We start from the raw sequence: 21,397 nt of genomic DNA, 5'->3' as shown, positions 1-21,397 counted from the left end.
ATCACAGAGTCATCACTGGTTATCGATCGCAGAGTCATCACTGGTTATCGATCGCAGAGTCATCACTGGTTATCGATCGCAGAGCCATCACTGGTTATTGAGCGCAGAGTCATCACTGGTTATCGATCGTAGAGTCATCACTGGTTATCGATCACAGAGTCATCACTGGTTATCGATCACAGAGTCATCACTGGTTATCGATCGTAGAGTCATCACTGGTTATCGATCACAGAGTCATCACTGGTTATCGATCACAGAGTCATCACTGGTTATCGATCGCAGAGTCGTCACTGGTTATCGATCGTAGAGCCGTCACTGGTTATCGAGCGTAGAGCCTTCACTGGTTATCGATCACAGAGTCATCACTGGTTATCGATCGTAGAGTCGTCACTGGTTATCGATCGTAGAGCCGTCACTGGTTATCGATCGTAGAGCCGTCACTGGTTATCGAGCGTAGAGCCATCACTGGTTATCGATCGCAGAGTCATCACTGGTTATCGATCGTAGAGCCGTCACTGGTTATCGATCGTAGAGTCATCACTGGTTATCGATCGTAGAGCCATCACTGGTTATCGATCGTAGAGCCGTCACTGGTTAACGATCGTAGAGCCGTCACTGGTTAACGATCGTAGAGCCATCACTGGTTAACGATCGCAGAGTCATCACTGGTTAACGATCGTAGAGCCATCACTGGTTATCGATCGTAGAGCCGTCACTGGTTATCGATCGTAGAGCCGTCACTGGTTAACGATCGTAGAGCCATCACTGGTTATCGATCGTAGAGCCATCACTGGTTATCGATCGTAGAGCCATCACTGGTTATCGATCGTAGAGCCGTCACTGGTTAACGATCGTAGAGCCATCACTGGTTATCGATCGTAGAGCCATCACTGGTTATCGATCGTAGAGCCATCACTGGTTATCGATCGTAGAGCCATCACTGGTTATCGATCGTAGAGCCATCACTGGTTATCGATCGTAGAGCCATCACTGGTTATCGATCGTAGAGCCGTCACTGGTTATCGATCGCAGAGCCATCACTGGTTATCGATCGCAGAGTCATCACTGGTTATCGATCGCAGAGCCGTCACTGGTTAACGATCGTAGAGCCATCACTGGTTATCGATCGCAGAGTCATCACTGGTTATCGATCGTAGAGCCATCACTGGTTATCGATCGTAGAGCCATCACTGGTTATCGATCGTAGAGCCATCACTGGTTATCGATCGTAGAGCCATCACTGGTTATCGATCGTAGAGCCATCACTGGTTATCGATCGTAGAGCCGTCACTGGTTATCGATCGCAGAGCCATCACTGGTTATCGATCGCAGAGTCGTCACTGGTTATCGATCGCAGAGCCGTCACTGGTTAACGATCGTAGAGCCGTCACTGGTTATCGATCGCAGAGTCATCACTGGTTATCGATCGTAGAGCCATCACTGGTTATCGATCGTAGAGCCATCACTGGTTATCGATCGTAGAGCCATCACTGGTTATCGATCGTAGAGCCATCACTGGTTATCGATCGTAGAGCCATCACTGGTTATCGATCGTAGAGCCATCACTGGTTATCGATCGTAGAGCTGTCACTGGTTATCGATCGCAGAGCCGTCACTGGTTATCGATCGCAGAGTCGTCACTGGTTATCGATCGCAGAGCCGTCACTGGTTAACGATCGTAGAGCCGTCACTGGTTATCGATCGCAGAGCCGTCACTGGTTATCGATCGCAGAGTCATCACTGGTTATCGATCGTAGAGCCATCACTGGTTATCGATCGTAGAGCCATCACTGGTTATCGATCGTAGAGCCGTCACTGGTTATCGATCGCAGAGCCATCACTGGTTATCGATCGCAGAGTCATCACTGGTTATCGATCGCAGAGCCGTCACTGGTTATCGATCGTAGAGCCATCACTGGTTATTGATCGTAGAGCCATCACTGGTTATCGATCGTAGAGCCATCACTGGTTATCGATCGTAGAGCCGTCACTGGTTATCGATCGCAGAGCCATCACTGGTTATCGATCGCAGAGTCATCACTGGTTATCGATCGTAGAGCCGTCACAGGTTAACGATCGTAGAGCCATCACTGGTTATCGATCGTAGAGCCGTCACTGGTTAACGATCGTAGAGCCGTCACTGGTTAACGATCGTAGAGCCATCACTGGTTAACGATCGTAGAGCCATCACTGGTTATCGATCGCAGAGCCGCTCCTGCTATTAGTCCTCGGTGACCTCACACCTATCACCTCTTGTGATTGGCTGTGCTCCCACTTGGAGTGTCCACAAGGCAGTATACGGACCCGCTGTCTCCTCCCGAGTCCTGTGATCCTCAGTGTTGTCCCATGTGTAACATTTCAGCCATCATTTCAGACAATTCATCAGAAACAAATTGACAACTATTCAAATTCATAAAATGCAATGAATGTAAAAGAAGTTGTAACAAAATGGATCCTGTCAACCCCAGTCCTGAGCGGTCACTAATCATTGGATTATAGGGAGAGTCTGAGAAACATCTGGGTGCGTCTCATGGAGCAGCCGCAGAATCAGTGGTGGTGGTATGAGTTGTGTGCTGCAGTGCAGAAGTAGAAGCTTGAAACTGGTTGATCCCTGCGGCGCCGGCTTTATCCTCGGGAGTGGCCAGAAGTAAAAGCTTCCGTCTGGTTTACACCTACGGGGCCGGCTTTGTACTCAGGAAAGTGGCCAGAAGTAGAAGCTTCCAACTGGTTGTTACCTGTGGGGCTGGCTTTGTACTCAGGGAAGTGGCCAGAAGTAAAAGCTTCCGTCTGGTTGATACCTACGGGCCCGGCTTTGTACTCAGGGAAGTGGCCAGAAGTAAAAGCTTCCGTCTGGTTGATACCTACGGGGCCGACTTTGCACTCAGGGAAGTGGCCAGAAGTAAAAGCTTCCGTCTGGTTTACACCTACGGGGCCGGCTTTGCACTCAGGGAAGTGGCCAGAAGTAGAAGCTTCCAACTGGTTGTTACCTGTGGGGCTGGCTTTGTACTCAGGGAAATGGCCAGAAGTAAAATCTTCCGTCTGGTTGATCCCTACAGGGACGGCTTTGTACTCGGGGAATGGCCAGAAGTAAAAGCTTCCATCTGGTAGATCATTATGGGGCCGACTTTGTACTCAGAGAAGTGGCCAGAAGTAGAAGCTTCTATCTGGTTGATCCCTGTGGGGTCGACTTGTACTCAGGGAAGTGGCCAGAAGTAAAGGCTTCCGTCAGGTTGATCCCTCCATGGACGGCTTTGTACTCGGGGAATGGCCAGAAGTAGAAGCTTCTATCTGGTTGATCCCTGTGGGGCCAGCTTTGTACTCAGGGGAGTGGTCAAAAGTAACAGCTTCCATCTGATTGATCCCTGTGGGACTGGCTTTGCACTCGGGGAGTTGCCAGAAGTAATGCTAACAGATGGAGGGTGGTAGAATCTTCTACACTTCTGGTTACTAAAAGACCAGCTGTGGCATTATCTTTCATGGTTGACATTAGAGATGTATCATCCAGAATTAATATGCTAGTCTCGCTACGAATGATTATCGGAGTCATAGTTTTAGGATGTGATCCCTCAGTAGTAATTCCTGGTAATGAGATCAGATTGTTTATGCAGATTTCTGGACCTGATATGTAGAGAACAATGGTGGAGTGTTGTTTTGTTGTAGTAGTAGGTGTTGTATACTGCATTGGCATAGTGAAAATTCTGTCTGGATGATCCCTACAGTGGTAGTGTTGTACTCTGGATATTTGCAAGAGTCTTTCCTTCTCAAATTACACAAGCACATAGGAAACTCCACAATACAATGTTTGCGCAGTAACTGCCTCTAGGCAGAAGATGATGATGGTGGTAGTAGTTGGTGTATTTGAGCCCCAGTCATGAAGCAGCCATAAGAATTTGAAACAGAAGTCTTTTTACTGAAGGTAATGGGGCAAATTATTATTTACAAACAGCAGTGAACTGAGGTGCAGGATCACACTTACTGTTGATGATTGCTGTGTACCTCAGACAGGCAGATCTTAGTAACCTCTGGTTTTATTAAATCTGAATATGTCTTCTTCAGCACTGTGCTCTGTTTTTGCCCTGAGGTAATTCTTCCTCCTAGAGGTGCAATGGTAGTCTTCTTCATATGCAGACTATTAACTCCCCCTATTGTGCCATTTCCCTTTTTAAGCAAAGCCAGCAGGGAGAAAGTAGGTAATTCTGTCACCTACAAAATGGCTTCCTCTTCTCAAGATGTCCGACCACCAACTGCCACTTTAAATTTAAAACTATCCCCCTGGGACTTGGCTCCTCCCCCTTCCATGTGACTGTAGAGTTGCAGTCATTGGCTGACTGCCCTGAGGCATTTTTCCAGAATTTTCTGCATATTAAAACAGAGCTGGGTCACCTGATCAAGCCTGGGAGGAGAAGATTAACCCTTTTTGTGCTGCCTGTCAGAAGGTCTCACAATGTATTTAAAATGCACAGTCCACATAAAAATTCACAGCATTTATATGAAAACACACTGTATATCCGGTATCCCATAGAAAACGCCACTTTGTGGGACACCACGTGGCTCCCCTCTTGAAGTTTGTCGTCCCCGACACATCCGCATCTGTAAAACAAAATGAAACAGCATACAGATATACATATTCAATTCATACGATTGCTAAAATATTCTTGGTTTTCTAAATACCTGTGAACCTAAACCTATGCAGCATCTGAATACAAAGGTAAAACAACATATAAGTGTAATAAGAGTCCTTTTTTGTCCTGAAGTAGGTCCTTGCAGGGACAACCCCCGCTAAGTGGGGAACGGGATAACAGCTACCCGTTTTAGCTTCTTTGCTTCGTCCCCAGGTGCAGTCGGGGCCCACAGACCATAAAGACACTTTCTGCACCAGCTGTTTTTGGAAGGGCTAAGAAACAGTAATAAGGCTCTCATAACCCATGGAGTCTCTCTTATTACGTAATGCAAATCCATCTCTTTCGGAGCCACACATGCAAAGTCTCTCCAACTTAGATAAGTAGTGAGCAACTAGTCCCGGTGACAAGCGGGTAAGTGTCCCTTGGTCGCTCGTTCGGATCTCCATAGACCAGGCACTTCCCTTTCTTCTTGGGTGGATGTAGGAACTATGTCAGAATCCTCTAACGGAGAATGAAGCACTGGCAGCATAAACTGAAGACAGGGCGCATGAAGCCAAACCAACGGTGTGGTGAGGGTTCTGGAAATCTCTTCTGGTGCAATAGAGTTAGAAACTGGCAGGACCGCAACTTCCAGGGGTATGCAAATCTTGATCTGGCTAAGATGGACCACCATCTCTGTCGCCTACTTGTAAGGGTTTCGCCTTGGCCCTCACCTGGAATTATTTTGACGACTTTGGACTAGAGGAATTTCCATGTGATTTGTTGTTATGAGTTGTATGAAGGACTGTGGAGGCTTCTGTCTGGTTGATCCCTTCAGTGGTGGTGCTATACTCCGAATATTGACTGGAAACTTCTGGAAGTAATGTTGTTGAGTTCACACTATGTGAGGAATTTCCCTGTGTTGTGATATTATGAGTTGTATGAAGGACTGTGGAGGCTTCTGTCTGGTTGATCCCTTCAGTGGTGGTGCTGTACTCCGAATATTGGCTGGAAACGTCTAGAAGTAATGTAGATGAGTTCACACTATGTGAGGAATTTCCCTGTGTTGTGGTATTATGAGTTGTATGAAGGACAGTGATGGCTTCTGTCTGGTTGATCCCTATAGTGGTGGTGCTATACTCCGAATATTGACCGGAAACTTCTGGAAGCAATGTTGACGAGTTCGGACTAGAGTAATTTCCATGTGTCACGGTATTAATGGTTGTAAAGGTTTCTTCTGTCCAGTTTATCCCTACAGTGGTAGTGATGTCTTCAGGGTAATGGCTGGAACTTCTGGAAGTAATGTCGTTGAGTTCACACTATGTGAGGAATTTCCCTGTATTGTGATATTATGAGTTGTATGAAGGAGTGTGGAGGCTTCTGTCGGGTTGATCCCTTCAGTGGTGGTGCTATACTCCGAATATTGGCTGGAAACTTCTGGAAGTAATGTTGTCGAGTTCATAGTATGTGAGGAATTTCCCTGTGTTGTGATATTATGAGTTGTATGAAGAACTGTGGAAGCTTCTGTCTGGTTGATCCCTTCTGTGGTGGTGCTATACTCCGAATATTGGCTGGAAACTTCTGGAAGTAATGTTGTCGAGTTCACACTATGTGAGGAATTTCCCTGTGTTGTGATATTATGAGTTGTATGAAGGAGTGTGGAGGCTTCTGTCGGGTTGATCCCTTCAGTGGTGGTGCTATACTCCGAATATTGGCTGGAAACTTCTGGAAGTAATGTTGTCGAGTTCACACTATGTGAGGAATTTCCCTGTGTTGTGATATTATGAGTTGTATGAAGGAGTGTGGAGGCTTCTGTCTGGTTGATCCCTTCTGTGGTGGTGCTATACTCCGAATATTGGCTGGAAACTTCTGGAAGTAATGTTGTCGAGTTCACACTATGTGAGGAATTTCCCTGTGTTGTGATATTATGAGTTGTATGAAGGACTGTGGAAGCTTCTGTCGGGTTGATCCATTCAGTGGTGGTGCTATACTCCGAATATTGGCTGGAAACTTCTGGAAGTAATGTTGTCGAGTTCACAGTATGTAAGGAATTTCCCTGTGTTGTGATATTATGAGTTGTATGAAGGACTGTGGATGCTTCTGTCGGGTTGATCCCTTCAGTGGTGGTGCTATACTCCGAATATTGGCTGGAAACTTCTGGAAGTAATGTTGTTGAGTTCACACTATGTGAGGAATTTCCCTGTGTTGTGATATTATGAGTTGTATGAAGGACTGTGGAATCTTCTGTCTGGTTGATCCCTTCTGTGCTGGTGCTATACTCCGAGTATTGACTGGAAAGTTCTGGAAGTAATGTTGCGTTCACACTATGTGAGGAATTTCCCTGCGTTGTGATATTATGAGTTGTATGAAGGACTGTTGAAGCTTCTGTCTGGTTGATCCCTTCAGTGGTGGTGCTATACTCCGAATATTGGCTAGAAACTTCTGGAAGTAATGTTGTCGAGTTCACAGTATGTGAGGAATTTCCCTGTGTTGTGATATTATGAGTTGTATGAAGGACTGTGGAAGCTTCTGTCTGGTTGATCCCTTCAGTGGTGGTGCTATACTCCGAATATTGGCTGGAAACTTCTGGAAGTAATGTTGAGTTCACACTATGTGAGGAATTTCCCTGTGTTGTGATATTATGAGTTGTATGAAGGACTGTGGAAGCTTCTGTCTGGTTGATCCCTTCAGTGGTGGTGCTATACTCCGAATATTGACTGGAAACTTCTGGAAGTAATGTTGAGTTCACACTATGTGAGGAATTTCCCTGTGTTGTGGTATTATGAGTTGTATGAAGGACTGTGGAAGCTTCTGTCTGGTTGATCCCTTCTGTGGTGGTGCTATACTCCGAATATTGACCGGAAACTTCTGGAAGCAATGTTGACGAGTTCGGACTAGAGTAATTTCCATGTGTCACGGTATTAATGGTTGTAAAGGTTTCTTCTGTCCAGTTTATCCCTACAGTGGTAGTGATGTCTTCAGGGTAATGGCTGGAACTTCTGGAAGTAATGTCGTTGAGTTCACACTATGTGAGGAATTTCCCTGTATTGTGATATTATGAGTTGTATGAAGGAGTGTGGAGGCTTCTGTCGGGTTGATCCCTTCAGTGGTGGTGCTATACTCCGAATATTGGCTGGAAACTTCTGGAAGTAATGTTGTCGAGTTCATAGTATGTGAGGAATTTCCCTGTGTTGTGATATTATGAGTTGTATGAAGAACTGTGGAAGCTTCTGTCTGGTTGATCCCTTCTGTGGTGGTGCTATACTCCGAATATTGGCTGGAAACTTCTGGAAGTAATGTTGTCGAGTTCACACTATGTGAGGAATTTCCCTGTGTTGTGATATTATGAGTTGTATGAAGGAGTGTGGAGGCTTCTGTCGGGTTGATCCCTTCAGTGGTGGTGCTATACTCCGAATATTGGCTGGAAACTTCTGGAAGTAATGTTGTCGAGTTCACACTATGTGAGGAATTTCCCTGTGTTGTGATATTATGAGTTGTATGAAGGAGTGTGGAGGCTTCTGTCTGGTTGATCCCTTCTGTGGTGGTGCTATACTCCGAATATTGGCTGGAAACTTCTGGAAGTAATGTTGTCGAGTTCACACTATGTGAGGAATTTCCCTGTGTTGTGATATTATGAGTTGTATGAAGGACTGTGGAAGCTTCTGTCGGGTTGATCCATTCAGTGGTGGTGCTATACTCCGAATATTGGCTGGAAACTTCTGGAAGTAATGTTGTCGAGTTCACAGTATGTAAGGAATTTCCCTGTGTTGTGATATTATGAGTTGTATGAAGGACTGTGGAGGCTTCTGTCGGGTTGATCCCTTCAGTGGTGGTGCTATACTCCGAATATTGGCTGGAAACTTCTGGAAGTAATGTTGTTGAGTTCACACTATGTGAGGAATTTCCCTGTGTTGTGATATTATGAGTTGTATGAAGGACTGTGGAATCTTCTGTCTGGTTGATCCCTTCTGTGCTGGTGCTATACTCCGAGTATTGACTGGAAAGTTCTGGAAGTAATGTTGCGTTCACACTATGTGAGGAATTTCCCTGCGTTGTGATATTATGAGTTGTATGAAGGACTGTTGAAGCTTCTGTCTGGTTGATCCCTTCAGTGGTGGTGCTATACTCCGAATATTGGCTAGAAACTTCTGGAAGTAATGTTGTCGAGTTCACAGTATGTGAGGAATTTCCCTGTGTTGTGATATTATGAGTTGTATGAAGGACTGTGGAAGCTTCTGTCTGGTTGATCCCTTCAGTGGTGGTGCTATACTCCGAATATTGGCTGGAAACTTCTGGAAGTAATGTTGAGTTCACACTATGTGAGGAATTTCCCTGTGTTGTGATATTATGAGTTGTATGAAGGACTGTGGAAGCTTCTGTCTGGTTGATCCCTTCAGTGGTGGTGCTATACTCCGAATATTGACTGGAAACTTCTGGAAGTAATGTTGAGTTCACACTATGTGAGGAATTTCCCTGTGTTGTGGTATTATGAGTTGTATGAAGGACTGTGGAAGCTTCTGTCTGGTTGATCCCTTCTGTGGTGGTGCTATACTCCGAATATTGGCTGGAAACTTCTGGAAGTAATGTTGAGTTCACACTATGTGAGGAATTTCCCTGCGCTGTGATATTATGAGTTGTATGAAGGACTGTGGAAGCTTCTGTCTGGTTGATCCCTTCAGTGGTGGTGCTATACTCCGAATATTGACTGGAAACTTCTGGAAGTAATGTTGAGTTCACACTATGTGAGGAATTTCCCTGTGTTGTGGTATTATGAGTTGTATGAAGGACTGTGGAAGCTTCTGTCTGGTTGATCCCTTCTGTGCTGGTGCTATACTCCGAATATTGACTGGAAACTTCTGGAAGTAATGTTGAGTTCACACTATGTGAGGAATTTTCCTGTGTTGTGGTATTATGAGTTGTATGAAGGACTGTGGAAGCTTCTGTCTGGTTGATCCCTTCAGTGGTGGTACTATACTCCGAATATTGGCTGGAAACTTCTGGAACTAATGTTGAGTTCACACTATGTGAGGAATTTCCCTGTGTTGTGATATTATGAGTTGTATGAAGGACTGTGGAAGCTTCTGTCTGGTTGATCCCTTCTGTGCTGGTGCTATACTCCGAATATTGACTGGAAACTTCTGGAAGTAATGTTGAGTTCACACTATGTGAGGAATTTCCCTGTGTTGTGATATTATGAGTTGTATGAAGGACTGTGGAAGCTTCTGTCTGGTTGATCCCTTCTGTGCTGGTGCTATACTCCGAATATTGACTGGAAACTTCTGGAAGTAATGTTGACAAGTTCGGACTAGAAAAAATTCCCTGTGTTGCAGTATTATGGGTTGTATGAAGAGCTGTGGAGGATTCTGTCCTGCTGATCCCTACAGTTCCTGTGCTGTACTCCGGATGGGGACTGGAAGTAGCAGGTGGTGATGTGACAAGTTCAATATTTCCTCTATTTGCCACCTTCGCTGCTCCCAGGCCTGAAATGATCACCATAATCACTAGGATTGCCGAGATCGTCAGCCAGTAGCCGTACTTCTGTGGAAAGAAGGGATTGAAAAGACGGAAGTAAGTCTGTGACCTCGTAATAGACCAGACTTGAGGCTACTAGATCATAAAACATCTCCATGGACCTACTAGTCGTGATGCTTTTAGCTGTACCAGGTCTCATAATGATTGCGCTGTGCTGTGTACAGTAATACATCCATACACTATGGGGTGAAGGGGCCAGATTTAGGGTTCTCTTCCCCAGATATTGCTGTACTTACAGCTGCTGATGCCCCTCTGTCACCCATTGTATGATAGGATGGTTTTAACTCCTTGTTTTCGCATAGAACAGACGACGCTGACAGTGTATGATCTCCTGCCCAGCATGGACAACATGATCCCTCCATAGAATAGAGGAGCGTCAGGAACAATGGAGACAAGGGGTGTATGGGAATTTATGGACTTCACCAATTGGAGATCATTTTTAGGGTCTCTGGTTTATGTCCATAAATGGGAATAACCACTGTTGACATCCTCACGCTGAGATTTTCTCTTGGCCAAACGGTGATCACCAGATCCGTGAGTAAGTTTCATTTCATAGACTTATTCTTACTGAGCCCAGAGACATGAAGTCACAAACCTGAAGGAAGTTTTTCTTTATTTTGTCTTGAGGAAAACTTTCAACGTCGTCCTATAAAGTAGAAGAAAGTGTGTGAGAACTGGAATAGTCATCAATGTAAAGCGTGCAAGCTTCTCCTTCACCCTGTAAATATATCTGTGTTCTCCAAGCTGTGGCCTTCCAATGATTGAGAAACGCCAACTCCCGTCCGGTCCTGACAGATGCAGGTTGGGGGGAAAACTGAAGACCAACAGGTTGGAGTCAGTGGATATTATGCTTGGAATCTGAGGATACCTGGGTGATGTTTCCTTTTGCTCTCTCAGTTAGCCCCCTGCTGGAGATGTTTGGAATGACATCGTCCGAGGCTCCAGTGGTTCCTTCTCCAGACTCTGAGAAAACAGATGGAATACATGGACTTAATGTAATTGGTGCACACAGAAGACTTTAGTGGACTTAGGCTGCGGCTAGACAGCTGAAACATAGGATGCATCATGGGTCACAACTAAGATCAAAGATGGGTTTTTTTTCCGCCGCTACACTGTGCAACTGAATCGGATTGAGTATCGTGACTTCCGCAAAAAGTCAAAAGCACGACCCAAGGAAAATGAGCAGATACATCAGTATAACGAGGAAGGTGATATGTGCCCCTCATTTTACTGCTCATTATCGTTTGGTGAAATCAGCCCCCTCCCCCCACTGTTATAATTGGGGGAATACTCACTGTGTAGGCGACTATAATGGGGCCTGCAAAATGGCAGAAAAGATGGTGGCCATTACAATCATTTTCAGGTCAATGCTCATTTTGTAGGGGAAGGGGTTTAATCTGTGGTGGGTCTGCTGCCTGGGGTCCACAGCCGCTCTGGCAACCATTCTTATCCCCAGCTGCCGCTCGGATGTCGACTTACACCTCCGCTCCATTCACATCACTGACAGGGAGTGTTGGAGGCCGCATTACTGACAGGAGTGCCAAAGGGTGGCGTCACTGATGGGGAGGCATCACTGACACTGAGTGCCAGAGGGAGGTGTCACTGATGGGGAGGCATCACTGATACTGAGTTCCAGAGGGAGGTGTCACTAGCAGGGAGTGTCAGAGGGAGGTGGCAAAACCAACAGGCGTTCCAAGGGAAGTGTCACTGATAGGGAGGCATCACTGATACTGAATGTCAGAGGTAGGCATCACTTGCACTGTGTGCCTTAGAGAGGTGTCACTGATGGGGAGGTATCACTAACACTGAGTGCCAGAGGGAGGTGTCATTGGCAGGGTGTATGGGAGGGAGGTGGCAAAACCGACAGGAGTTCCTAGGTAGATGTCACTGATGGGGAGTGCTAGAAGGAGGAGTAACTGATGGGAAGAGCCAGAGGGAGGTGTCACTGATGGGGAGTGCCAGAAGGAGGTGTCACTTATGGGGAGAGCCAGAGGGAGGTGTCACTGATGGGGAGTGCCAGACCGAGGTGTCATTGATGGGGAGTGCCAGAGGGAGGTGTCACTGATGGGGTGTGCCAGACGGAGGTGTCATTGATGGGGAGTGCCAGAAGGAGGTGTTACTGATGGGGCCCCCATGTGCTGCCTGGGACCCCGTTTGCTGTCTCTGCCCCCCGTGTGCTGCCTGGGGTCCTGTTTTTGATGGTTCTCAAAAGCGTGAAAAATCTGATCTACAGAAGCTGGGGTATATCCTATGCCACTTTATCCCCAGGTATATTCTGGGCGGGGGGTTAATCTGGCCTGTTACACCAGGAGACACTCTCTCGGTGATGAGATCCACTTTCACTGGTGTCCGTGTTCCCTCACTGTCCGGGTTCTGCCCCGAACCTCTGTCCACTGGGACGTCATCCACAACTGAGATGTTACCCGACTAAACCCCCGATGATAATTCTTATAACTTGTGATTCTTCTCTGCGCGAGGCAGACTATGGCCTGGAGGAAAGCCAAGCTCCAGTGCCCCGGATGGTGGGTACAGGGCCTGTGCACAAATACCAGCCTGATGCCACTACAACTAGACATCAGGTCCTGTGGTGGGAGACAGAAGGAGACAGACTGGCTGGCTGATAGAGGGGCGCCAACTGGAGAACCCTCTGTACTCTACGCACCTAGCTGTCCATGATCAGGGATGATATTCTACATGAAGCCATCAGACTCCAGTTTACCTTTCTCACCAGTTTCATCCATTCCGGACACCTCAGACTCCTCAGATCTCACTCCAAGGCTCATCAGGGGCTTTCAGACCTCAGAGGAGTTGTGTGCTTTACTAGAAAGAGGGTCAACTTTTGTGCCATGTTGTGTAGTCATCCAGGCTCTGAAGGTTCTGGATCTTTTGCTCAAGACTTATGTCCTCCAGATCTTTGGTCACCACTAGAAGATGAATGTGTTCGAGAAACCACAAAGATAATTTACAAAGTACAACAGAAACCCTGAGTCATTGTCATCATCATCGTCATCCACTGCATCATCAGCCACTCCATAACATTATCCACTCCATTGTCATCCACTCCATCATCATTCAGTGCATCATCAGCCACTCCATCATCATCTTCCACTTCATCATCGTCTTCCACTCCATCATTGTCCTCCACTCCATTATCGTCCTCCACTCCATCATCATCCAGTGCATCATCAGCCACTCCATCATCGTCATCTACTCCATCATCGTCTTCCACTCCATCATTCTCATCCACTCCATCATCATACATTGAATTATCAATATCCACTATGTCATTATCCAGTCCATCATCATCATCCACTTCATCATCGTCCACCACCCCATCATCATCATCCTCTCCATCATCATCCACTGGGAATGTTCTCTTTTTCTATGGGTTCTTCTCTCCTTCTGCATTGGCGACTGAGTAATGTTGTTATTTTCTCTTACCATGTTATTCACAAACATCTTCGATGTCGTTGTTGGGACAAAATGTCCACCCTTCATCCTCCGCTCTGTTATTATAGATAACTATAAAGTCACAGAGTGATAGTTTGTCCCTGAAGTCCAGGGAGATGTCGTCGGTGCAGAAGATGGAGAATGCTGCCCTTATTTCTGGCAGGGATGAGATGAAGTGAGTAAACCATTCATAGGATTCAGGATCTTCTCAAGAGAAAATTCCCACGACCAGCCTCACAGGATCCATGTCTTTTTGTGCATCGGTAAGCTGCTCTGAGGAAGGACACAACCAGTTATGTTGTGGAGTCAAACTTCATGATGTCAATATATAAAGAGAAGGACTCGGCGCAGAATGAGGATTCACCCTCATAGACCATACACCAAAATTCCTAAAACATCTACATCTTCTATACTTTACCAATCACAAGTCCCAACACATGATGGTCATGAGATGTCCTTGACCACTGCGACTATGAGTGACACACTGTATGGACAAAGCAACATTGAGAGGTCAACCTGAGCATCAGTGCCAGGGACAAGAGAGTGGCCACAGACATAAGACCTCCTGGAGGCCCACAAAAATCAAGATCTCCTGCACGCCCTCATCTATTCTGGGAGCTTTCTTCATTCATAGATATGGGGAGGAGGACATGAACGGATGGGGAATGGCAACTTGGCAATTTGCAAACAAGTTGCTGATTTTCTTGCTATCCGGAGATAGCAGACCTGCTGACGAGGTTGGCTTTTCACCTGGTCATGGATCCTCAGATGAAGAACATGATTTTCATGTGCTGTGAATCCAGGGGAAATGGCAGAAGCTTCTGCTGTGGAGTTTTCAGTCCTGCAGCAAATTACCTCTCAGTAAATGCCTCATGAAGACCCACAAAGATATACCCAGCCCATTAGACCCAGTGCATTACGTGATGGAGACCTCAAAGTGGAGACCTCCACCCTCCCAATATCAATGGAGGTCTACAATCAACATGAATTAGTCTGAGTGGCAGTACCAGACACATCCTGCAGACAGGAGTGGCGCTGTTTCTGGGGACTGACGGCCATATACATCTAAAGTCAGAAAACATTGCTGCTAGTATGTGATCAATAATAACCTATCAGTCCGGACACAATCAAGACTCCGGACGTTTCCCCACGACTCCTGACTTCGCGCTGACACTTTGACTTCCTCATAATAATGAGGAATTGTCGCCATTTCTTGAAATAATGACAACTCTGATCACCTGCCACATAAAGCGACAGCGAGGTCCAGGGGTGAAGTCACCGGTGTCTGTGATGAGAAGTGACCGGAAGAGAAATCAAGGAGAGCAGCAAAAAGAGTCAACATCAACGAAAGTGTCAGCATTTCCCTTCTTGTTATTTCCACCCCTGAGGTTCAGACCGAGACCCCCGTCCCCGGCCCCTGGGGGAATGTTGGGCTCCATGATATTGTACTATCCTGCACGTTGTACTCACCGGACGGCGGTCACTGGAGATCTGCGGGATCATTACTGTGCTGCAAGATTTACAGCCGAAAGATTGTCAAAGTCCAAGCTAATCAGGAAATAATGACTCCCCGAGATAGGACAACACCAGCCCGAATACTACTGACAACCATCCCGAATACTACTGACAACCTGCCCCCATACTACTGGCAGCAAGCTTATATACCACTGACAACCAGCCCCCATACTGCTGGCAACCAGCCCATATACAGCTGACAACCCGCCCATATACTACTGACAACCTGCCCGAATACTACTGACAACCTGCCCGAACACTACTGACAACCAGCCCCCATACTACTGGCAACCAGCCCATATACAACTGACAACCCGCCCATATACTACTGACAACCTGCCCGAATACTACTGACAACCTGCCCAAACACTACTGACAACCTGTCCGAACACTACTGACAAAAGCTTGTATACTACTGACAACATACCCCCATACTACTGGCAACCAGCACATATACAACTGACGACCTGCCCATATACTACTGAAAACCTGCCAGTATACTGCTGACAAACAGCGCATATACTACCGAAAACCTGCCCGTATTCTACTGACAACCAGCCCATACACTGCTGACAACCAGCCTGTATACTGCTGACAACCAACCTGTATACTACTGACAACCAGCCCGTACACTACTGACAACCAGCTCACTACTGACAACCAGCCCGTATACTACTGTCAACCAGCTCACTACTGACAACCAGCCCGTATACTACTGTCAACCAGCTCACTACTGACAACCAGCCCCTATACTGCAGCACCAGCTCATTACTGACAACCAGCCCGTATACTGCAGCACCAGCTCTCTACTGACAACCAGCCCGTATACTGCAGAACCAGCTCACTACTGACAACCAGCCCGTATACTGCAGCACCAGCTCATAACTGACAACCAGCCCGTATACTCCAGCACCAGCTCACTACTGACAACCAGCCCGTATACTGCAGCACCAGCTCGTTACTGACAACAAGCCAATATACTGCAGCACCAGCTTACTACTGATAACCAGCCCGTATATTACTGACAACCTGCCCAAATACTACTGACAACCAGCCCGTATACTGCAGTACCAGCTCATTATTAACAACCAACCCGTATACTGCAGCACCAGCTCATTATTAACAATCAGCCTGTATACAGCAGCACCAGATCATTACTGACAACCAACCCGTATACTCCAGCACCAGCTCACTAATGACAACCAGCCTTAATACTGCAGCACCAGGTCACTACTAACAGCCAGCCCGTACACTACTGACAACTAGCCCCAATACTGGGGGCGGCACGGTGGCTCAGTGGTTAGCTCTGCAGCCTTGCAGCGCTTGGGTCCTGGGTTCGAATCCCACCAAGGACAACATCTGCAAGGAGTCTGTATGTTCTCCCACATTCTAAAGACATACTGATAGGGAATTTAGATTGTGAGCCCCATCGTTAACAGTGATGATAATGTGTGCAAACTGTAAAGCGCTGTGGAATATGTTATCGCTAGAGTTGAGCGACTTTGGTCGGATCGGGTTTCATGAAGCAAAAATTTGTTTCAGATGAAACTGGTCCGACTAGGGCAAAAAAAGTCGGAGTTTCGTCTAGTTAGCGCTATATAAAAATAAAAAAATATAAAAAAATAAATACTGCAGCACCAGCTTATTATTAACAAGCAGCACCAGCTCATTACTGACAACCAGCCCGTATACTCCAGCACCAGCTCATTACTGACAACCAGCCCGTATACTGCAGCACCAGCTCACTACTGACAACCAGCCCATATACTCCAGCGCCAGCGCATTACTGACAACCAGCCCGTATACTGCAGCACCAGCTCACTACTGACAACCAGCCCGTATACTGCAGCACCAGCTCACTACTGACAACCAGCCCGTATACTGCAGCACCAGCTCACTACTGACAACCAACCCGTATACTCCAGCACCAGCGCATTACTGACAACCAGCCCGTATACTCCAGCACCAGCGCATTACTGACAACCAGCCCGTATACTGCAGCACCAGCGCATTACTGACAACCAGCCCGTATACTGCAGCACCAGCTCACTACTGACAACCAGCCCGTATACTGCAGCACCAGCTCACTACTGACAACCAGCCCGTATACTGCAGCACCAGCTCACTACTGACAACCAGCCCGTATACTGCAGCACCAGCGCATTACTGACAACCAGCCCGTATACTCCAGCACCAGCGCATTACTGACAACCAGCCCGTATACTGCAGCACCAGCTCATTACTGACAACCAGCCCGTATACTGCAGCACCAGGTCATTACTGACAACCAGCCCGTATAATGCAGCACCAGCTCACTACTGACAACCAGCCCGTATACTCCAGCACCAGCTCATTACTGACAACCAGCCCGTATACTGCAGCACCAGGTCATTACTGACAACCAGCCCGTATAATGCAGCACCAGCTCACTACTGACAACCAGCCCGTATACTGCAGCACCAGGTCATTACTGACAACCAGCCCGTATAATGCAGCACCAGCTCACTACTGACAACCAGCCCGTATACTGCAGCACCAGCTCACTACTGACAACCAGCCCGTATACTGCAGCACAAGCTCATTACTGACAACCAGCCCGTATACTGCAGCACCAGCTCACTACTGACAACCAGCCCGTATACTCCAGCACCAGCTCATTACTGACAACCAGCCCGTATACTGCAGCACCAGCTCATTACTGACAACCAGCCCGTATACTGCAGCACCAGCTCATTACTGACAACCAGCCCGTATACTCCAGCACCAGCTCATTACTGACAACCAGCCCGTATACTGCAGCACCAGCTCATTACTGACAACCAGCCCGTATACTGCAGCACCAGCTCATTACTGACAACCAGCCCGTATACTGCAGCACCAGCTCATTACTGACAACCAGCCCGTATACTGCAGCACCAGCTCACTACTGACAACCAGCCCGTATACTCCAGCACCAGCTCACTACTGACAACCAGCCCGTATACTGCAGCACCAGCTCACTACTGACAACCAGCCCGTATACCCCAGCACCAGCGCATTACTGACAACCAGCCCGTATACTGCAGCACCAGCTCACTACTGACAACCAGCCCGTATACTGCAGCACCAGCTCATTACTGACAACCAGCCCGTATACTCCAGCACCAGCTCATTACTGACAACCAGCCCGTATACTGCAGCACCAGCTCATTACTGACAACCAGCCCGTATACTGCAGCACCAGCTCATTACTGACAACCAGCCCGTATACTCCAGCACCAGCTCATTACTGACAACCAGCCCGTATACTCCAGCACCAGCTCATTACTGACAACCAGCCCGTATACTGCAGCACCAGCTCACTACTGACAACCAACCCGTATACTGCAGCACCAGCTCATTACTGACAACCAGCCCGTATACTGCAGCACCAGCTCATTACTGACAACCAGCCCGTATACTCCAGCACCAGCGCATTACTGGCAACCAGCTCGTATACTGCAGCACCAGCTCACTACTGACAACCAGCCCGTATACTCCAGCACCAGCGCATTACTGGCAACCAACCCGTATACTGCAGCACCAGCTCACTACTAACAACCAACCCGTATACTGCAGCACCAGCGCATTACTGACAACCAGCCCGTATACTGCAGCACCAGCTCACTACTAACAACCAACCCGTATACTGCAGCACCAGCGCATTACTGACAACCAGCCCGTATACTGCAGCACCAGCGCATTACTGACAACCAGCCCGTATACTCCAGCACCAGCGCAATACTGACAACCAGCCCGTATACTCCAGCACCAGCTCATTACTGACAACCAGCCCGTATACTCCAGCGCCAGCGCATTACTGACAACCAGCCCGTATACTCCAGCACCAGCTCATTACTGACAACCAACCCGTATACTGCAGCACCAGCTCACTACTGACAACCAGCCCGTATACTGCAGCACCAGCGCATTACTGACAACCAGCCCGTATACTGCAGGACCAGCGCATTACTGACAACCAGCCCGTATACTCCAGCACCAGCTCACTACTGACAACCAGCCCGTATACTGCAGCACCAGCTCACTACTGACAACCAGCCCGTATACTGCAGCACCAGCGCATTACTGACAACCAGCCCGTATACTGCAGGACTAGCTCATTACTGACAACCAGCCCGTATACTGCAGCACCAGCTCACTACTAACAACCAGCCCGTATACTGCAGCACCAGCTCACTACTGACAACCAGCCCGTATACTGCAGCACCAGCGCATTACTGACAACCAGCCCGTATACTGCAGGACCAGCGCATTACTGACAACCAGCCCGTATACTGCAGCACCAGCTCACTACTGACAACCAACCCGTATACTGCAGCACCAGCTCACTACTGACAACCAGCCCGTATACTGCAGCACCAGCTCACTACTGACAACCAGCCCGTATACTGCAGCACCAGCGCATTACTGACAACCAGCCCGTATACTGCAGGACCAGCGCATTACTGACAACCAGCCCGTATACTGCAGCACCAGCTCACTACTGACAACCAACCCGTATACTGCAGGACCAGCTCATTACTGACAACCAGCCCGTATACTGCAGCACCAGCTCACTACTGACAACCAGCCCGTATACTGCAGCACCAGCTCACTACTGACAACCAGCCCGTATACTGCAGCACCAGCGCATTACTGACAACCAGCCCGTATACTGCAGGACCAGCGCATTACTGACAACCAGCCCGTATACTGCAGCACCAGCTCACTACTGACAACCAGCCCGTATACTGCAGCACCAGCTCACTACTGACAACCAGCCCGTATACTGCAGCACCAGCGCATTACTGACAACCAGCCCGTATACTGCAGCGCCAGCGCATTACTGACAACCAGCCTGTATACTGCAGCGCCAGCTCATTACTGACAACCAGCTCGTATACTGCAGCACCAGCTCACTACTGACAACCAGCCCGTATACCCCAGCACCAGCTCACTACTGACAACCAACCCGTATACTGCAGCACCAGCGCATTACTGACAACCAGCCCGTATACCCCAGCACCAGCTCACTACTGACAACCAACCCGTATACTGCAGCACCAGCGCATTACTGACAACCAGCCCGTATACTCCAGCACCAGCTCATTACTGACAACCAGCCCGTATACTGCAGCACCAGCGCATTACTGACAACCAGCCCGTATACTGCAGCACCAGCGCATTACTGACAACCAGCCTGTATACTGCAGCGCCAGCTCATTACTGACAACCAGCTCGTATACTCCAGCACCAGCTCATTACTGACAACCAGCCCGTATACTGCAGCACCAGCGCATTACTGACAACCAGCCCGTATACTGCAGCACCAGCTCATTACTGACAACCAGCCCGTATACTGCAGCGCCAGCGCATTACTGACAACCAGCCTGTATACTGCAGCACCAGCTCATTACTGACAACCAGCCCGTATACCCCAGCACCAGCTCACTACTGACAACCAACCCGTATACTCCAGCACCAGCTCATTACTGACAACCAGCCCGTATACTGCAGCACCAGCTCATTACTGACAACCAGCCCGTATACTGCAGCACCAGCTCACTACTGACAACCAGCCCGTATACTCCAGCACCAGCGCATTACTGACAACCAACCCGTATACTCCAGCACCAGCTCATTACTGACAACCAGCCCGTATACTCCAGCACCAGCTCATTACTGACAACCAGCCCGTATACTGCAGCACCAGCTCATTACTGACAACCAGCTCGTATACTGCAGCACCAGCTCACTACTGACAACCAGCCCGTATACTCCAGCACCAGCTCACTACTGACAACCAACCCGTATACTGCAGCACCAGCGCATTACTGACAACCAGCCCGTATACCCCAGCACCAGCTCACTACTGACAACCAACCCGTATACTCCAGCACCAGCTCATTACTGACAACCAGCCCGTATACTGCAGCGCCAGCGCATTACTGACAACCAGCCTGTATACTGCAGCGCCAGCTCATTACTGACAACCAGCTCGTATACTGCAGCACCAGCTCATTACTGACAACCAGCCCGTATACTGCAGCACCAGCTCATTACTGACAACCAGCCCGTATACTGCAGCACCAGCTCACTACTGACAACCAGCCCGTATACTCCAGCACCAGCGCATTACTGACAACCAACCCGTATACTCCAGCACCAGCTCATTACTGACAACCAGCCCGTATACTGCAGCACCAGCTCATTACTGACAACCAGCCCGTATACTGCAGCACCAGCTCATTACTGACAACCAGCCCGTATACTGCAGCACC

The 21,397-nt window shown here is 48.1% G+C and overlaps 1 protein-coding gene across 2 annotated transcripts; it reads right to left on the bottom strand.

Moving 5' to 3' along the window:
* Positions 1-3,889: 3,889 nt before the first annotated feature.
* On the bottom strand, positions 3,890-13,859 carry LOC141073121 (uncharacterized). 2 transcript variants are annotated; one of them, XM_073560475.1, is made up of 5 exons: positions 13,575-13,859; positions 12,853-13,057; positions 11,002-11,096; positions 10,729-10,779; positions 3,890-10,139 (listed from the first exon to the last, which is right to left on the bottom strand). In XM_073560475.1, the coding sequence occupies exons 2-5, from the start codon at positions 12,914-12,916 to the stop codon at positions 7,560-7,562; spliced, it is 2,790 nt and encodes a 929-aa protein (XP_073416576.1). In that variant the 5' UTR covers positions 12,917-13,057; positions 13,575-13,859; the 3' UTR covers positions 3,890-7,559. The 2 variants fall into 2 exon arrangements, with proteins under 2 accessions (XP_073416576.1, XP_073416577.1); XM_073560476.1 differs by having other exon boundaries at positions 12,862-13,057.
* Positions 13,860-21,397: the final 7,538 nt, after the last annotated feature.

The sequence above is a fragment of the Dendrobates tinctorius genome, unplaced genomic scaffold (assembly GCF_039654945.1).
Source record: "Dendrobates tinctorius isolate UK_male_01 unplaced genomic scaffold, ASM3965494v1 ptg000297l, whole genome shotgun sequence".
Taxonomy (NCBI): Eukaryota; Metazoa; Chordata; class Amphibia; order Anura; family Dendrobatidae; genus Dendrobates; species Dendrobates tinctorius.
The sequence above is the reverse complement of the archived record's forward strand: the minus strand, read 5'-3'. Positions and strand labels throughout refer to the sequence as shown.

Coding starts and splice junctions, on each gene's coding strand:
- LOC141073121 (XM_073560475.1), bottom strand. CDS start 12,916: ATGAGCCTTGGAGTGAGATCTGAGGAGTCTGAGGTGTCCGGAATGGAT. Junction 10,780..11,001: donor CAAAAGGAAACATCACCCAG/GTATCCTCAGAT, acceptor TCTACTTTATAG/GACGACGTTGAAAGTTTTCC. Junction 10,140..10,728: donor TAAAGAAAAACTTCCTTCAG/GTTTGTGACTTC, acceptor TTCTTTCCACAG/AAGTACGGCTACTGGCTGAC.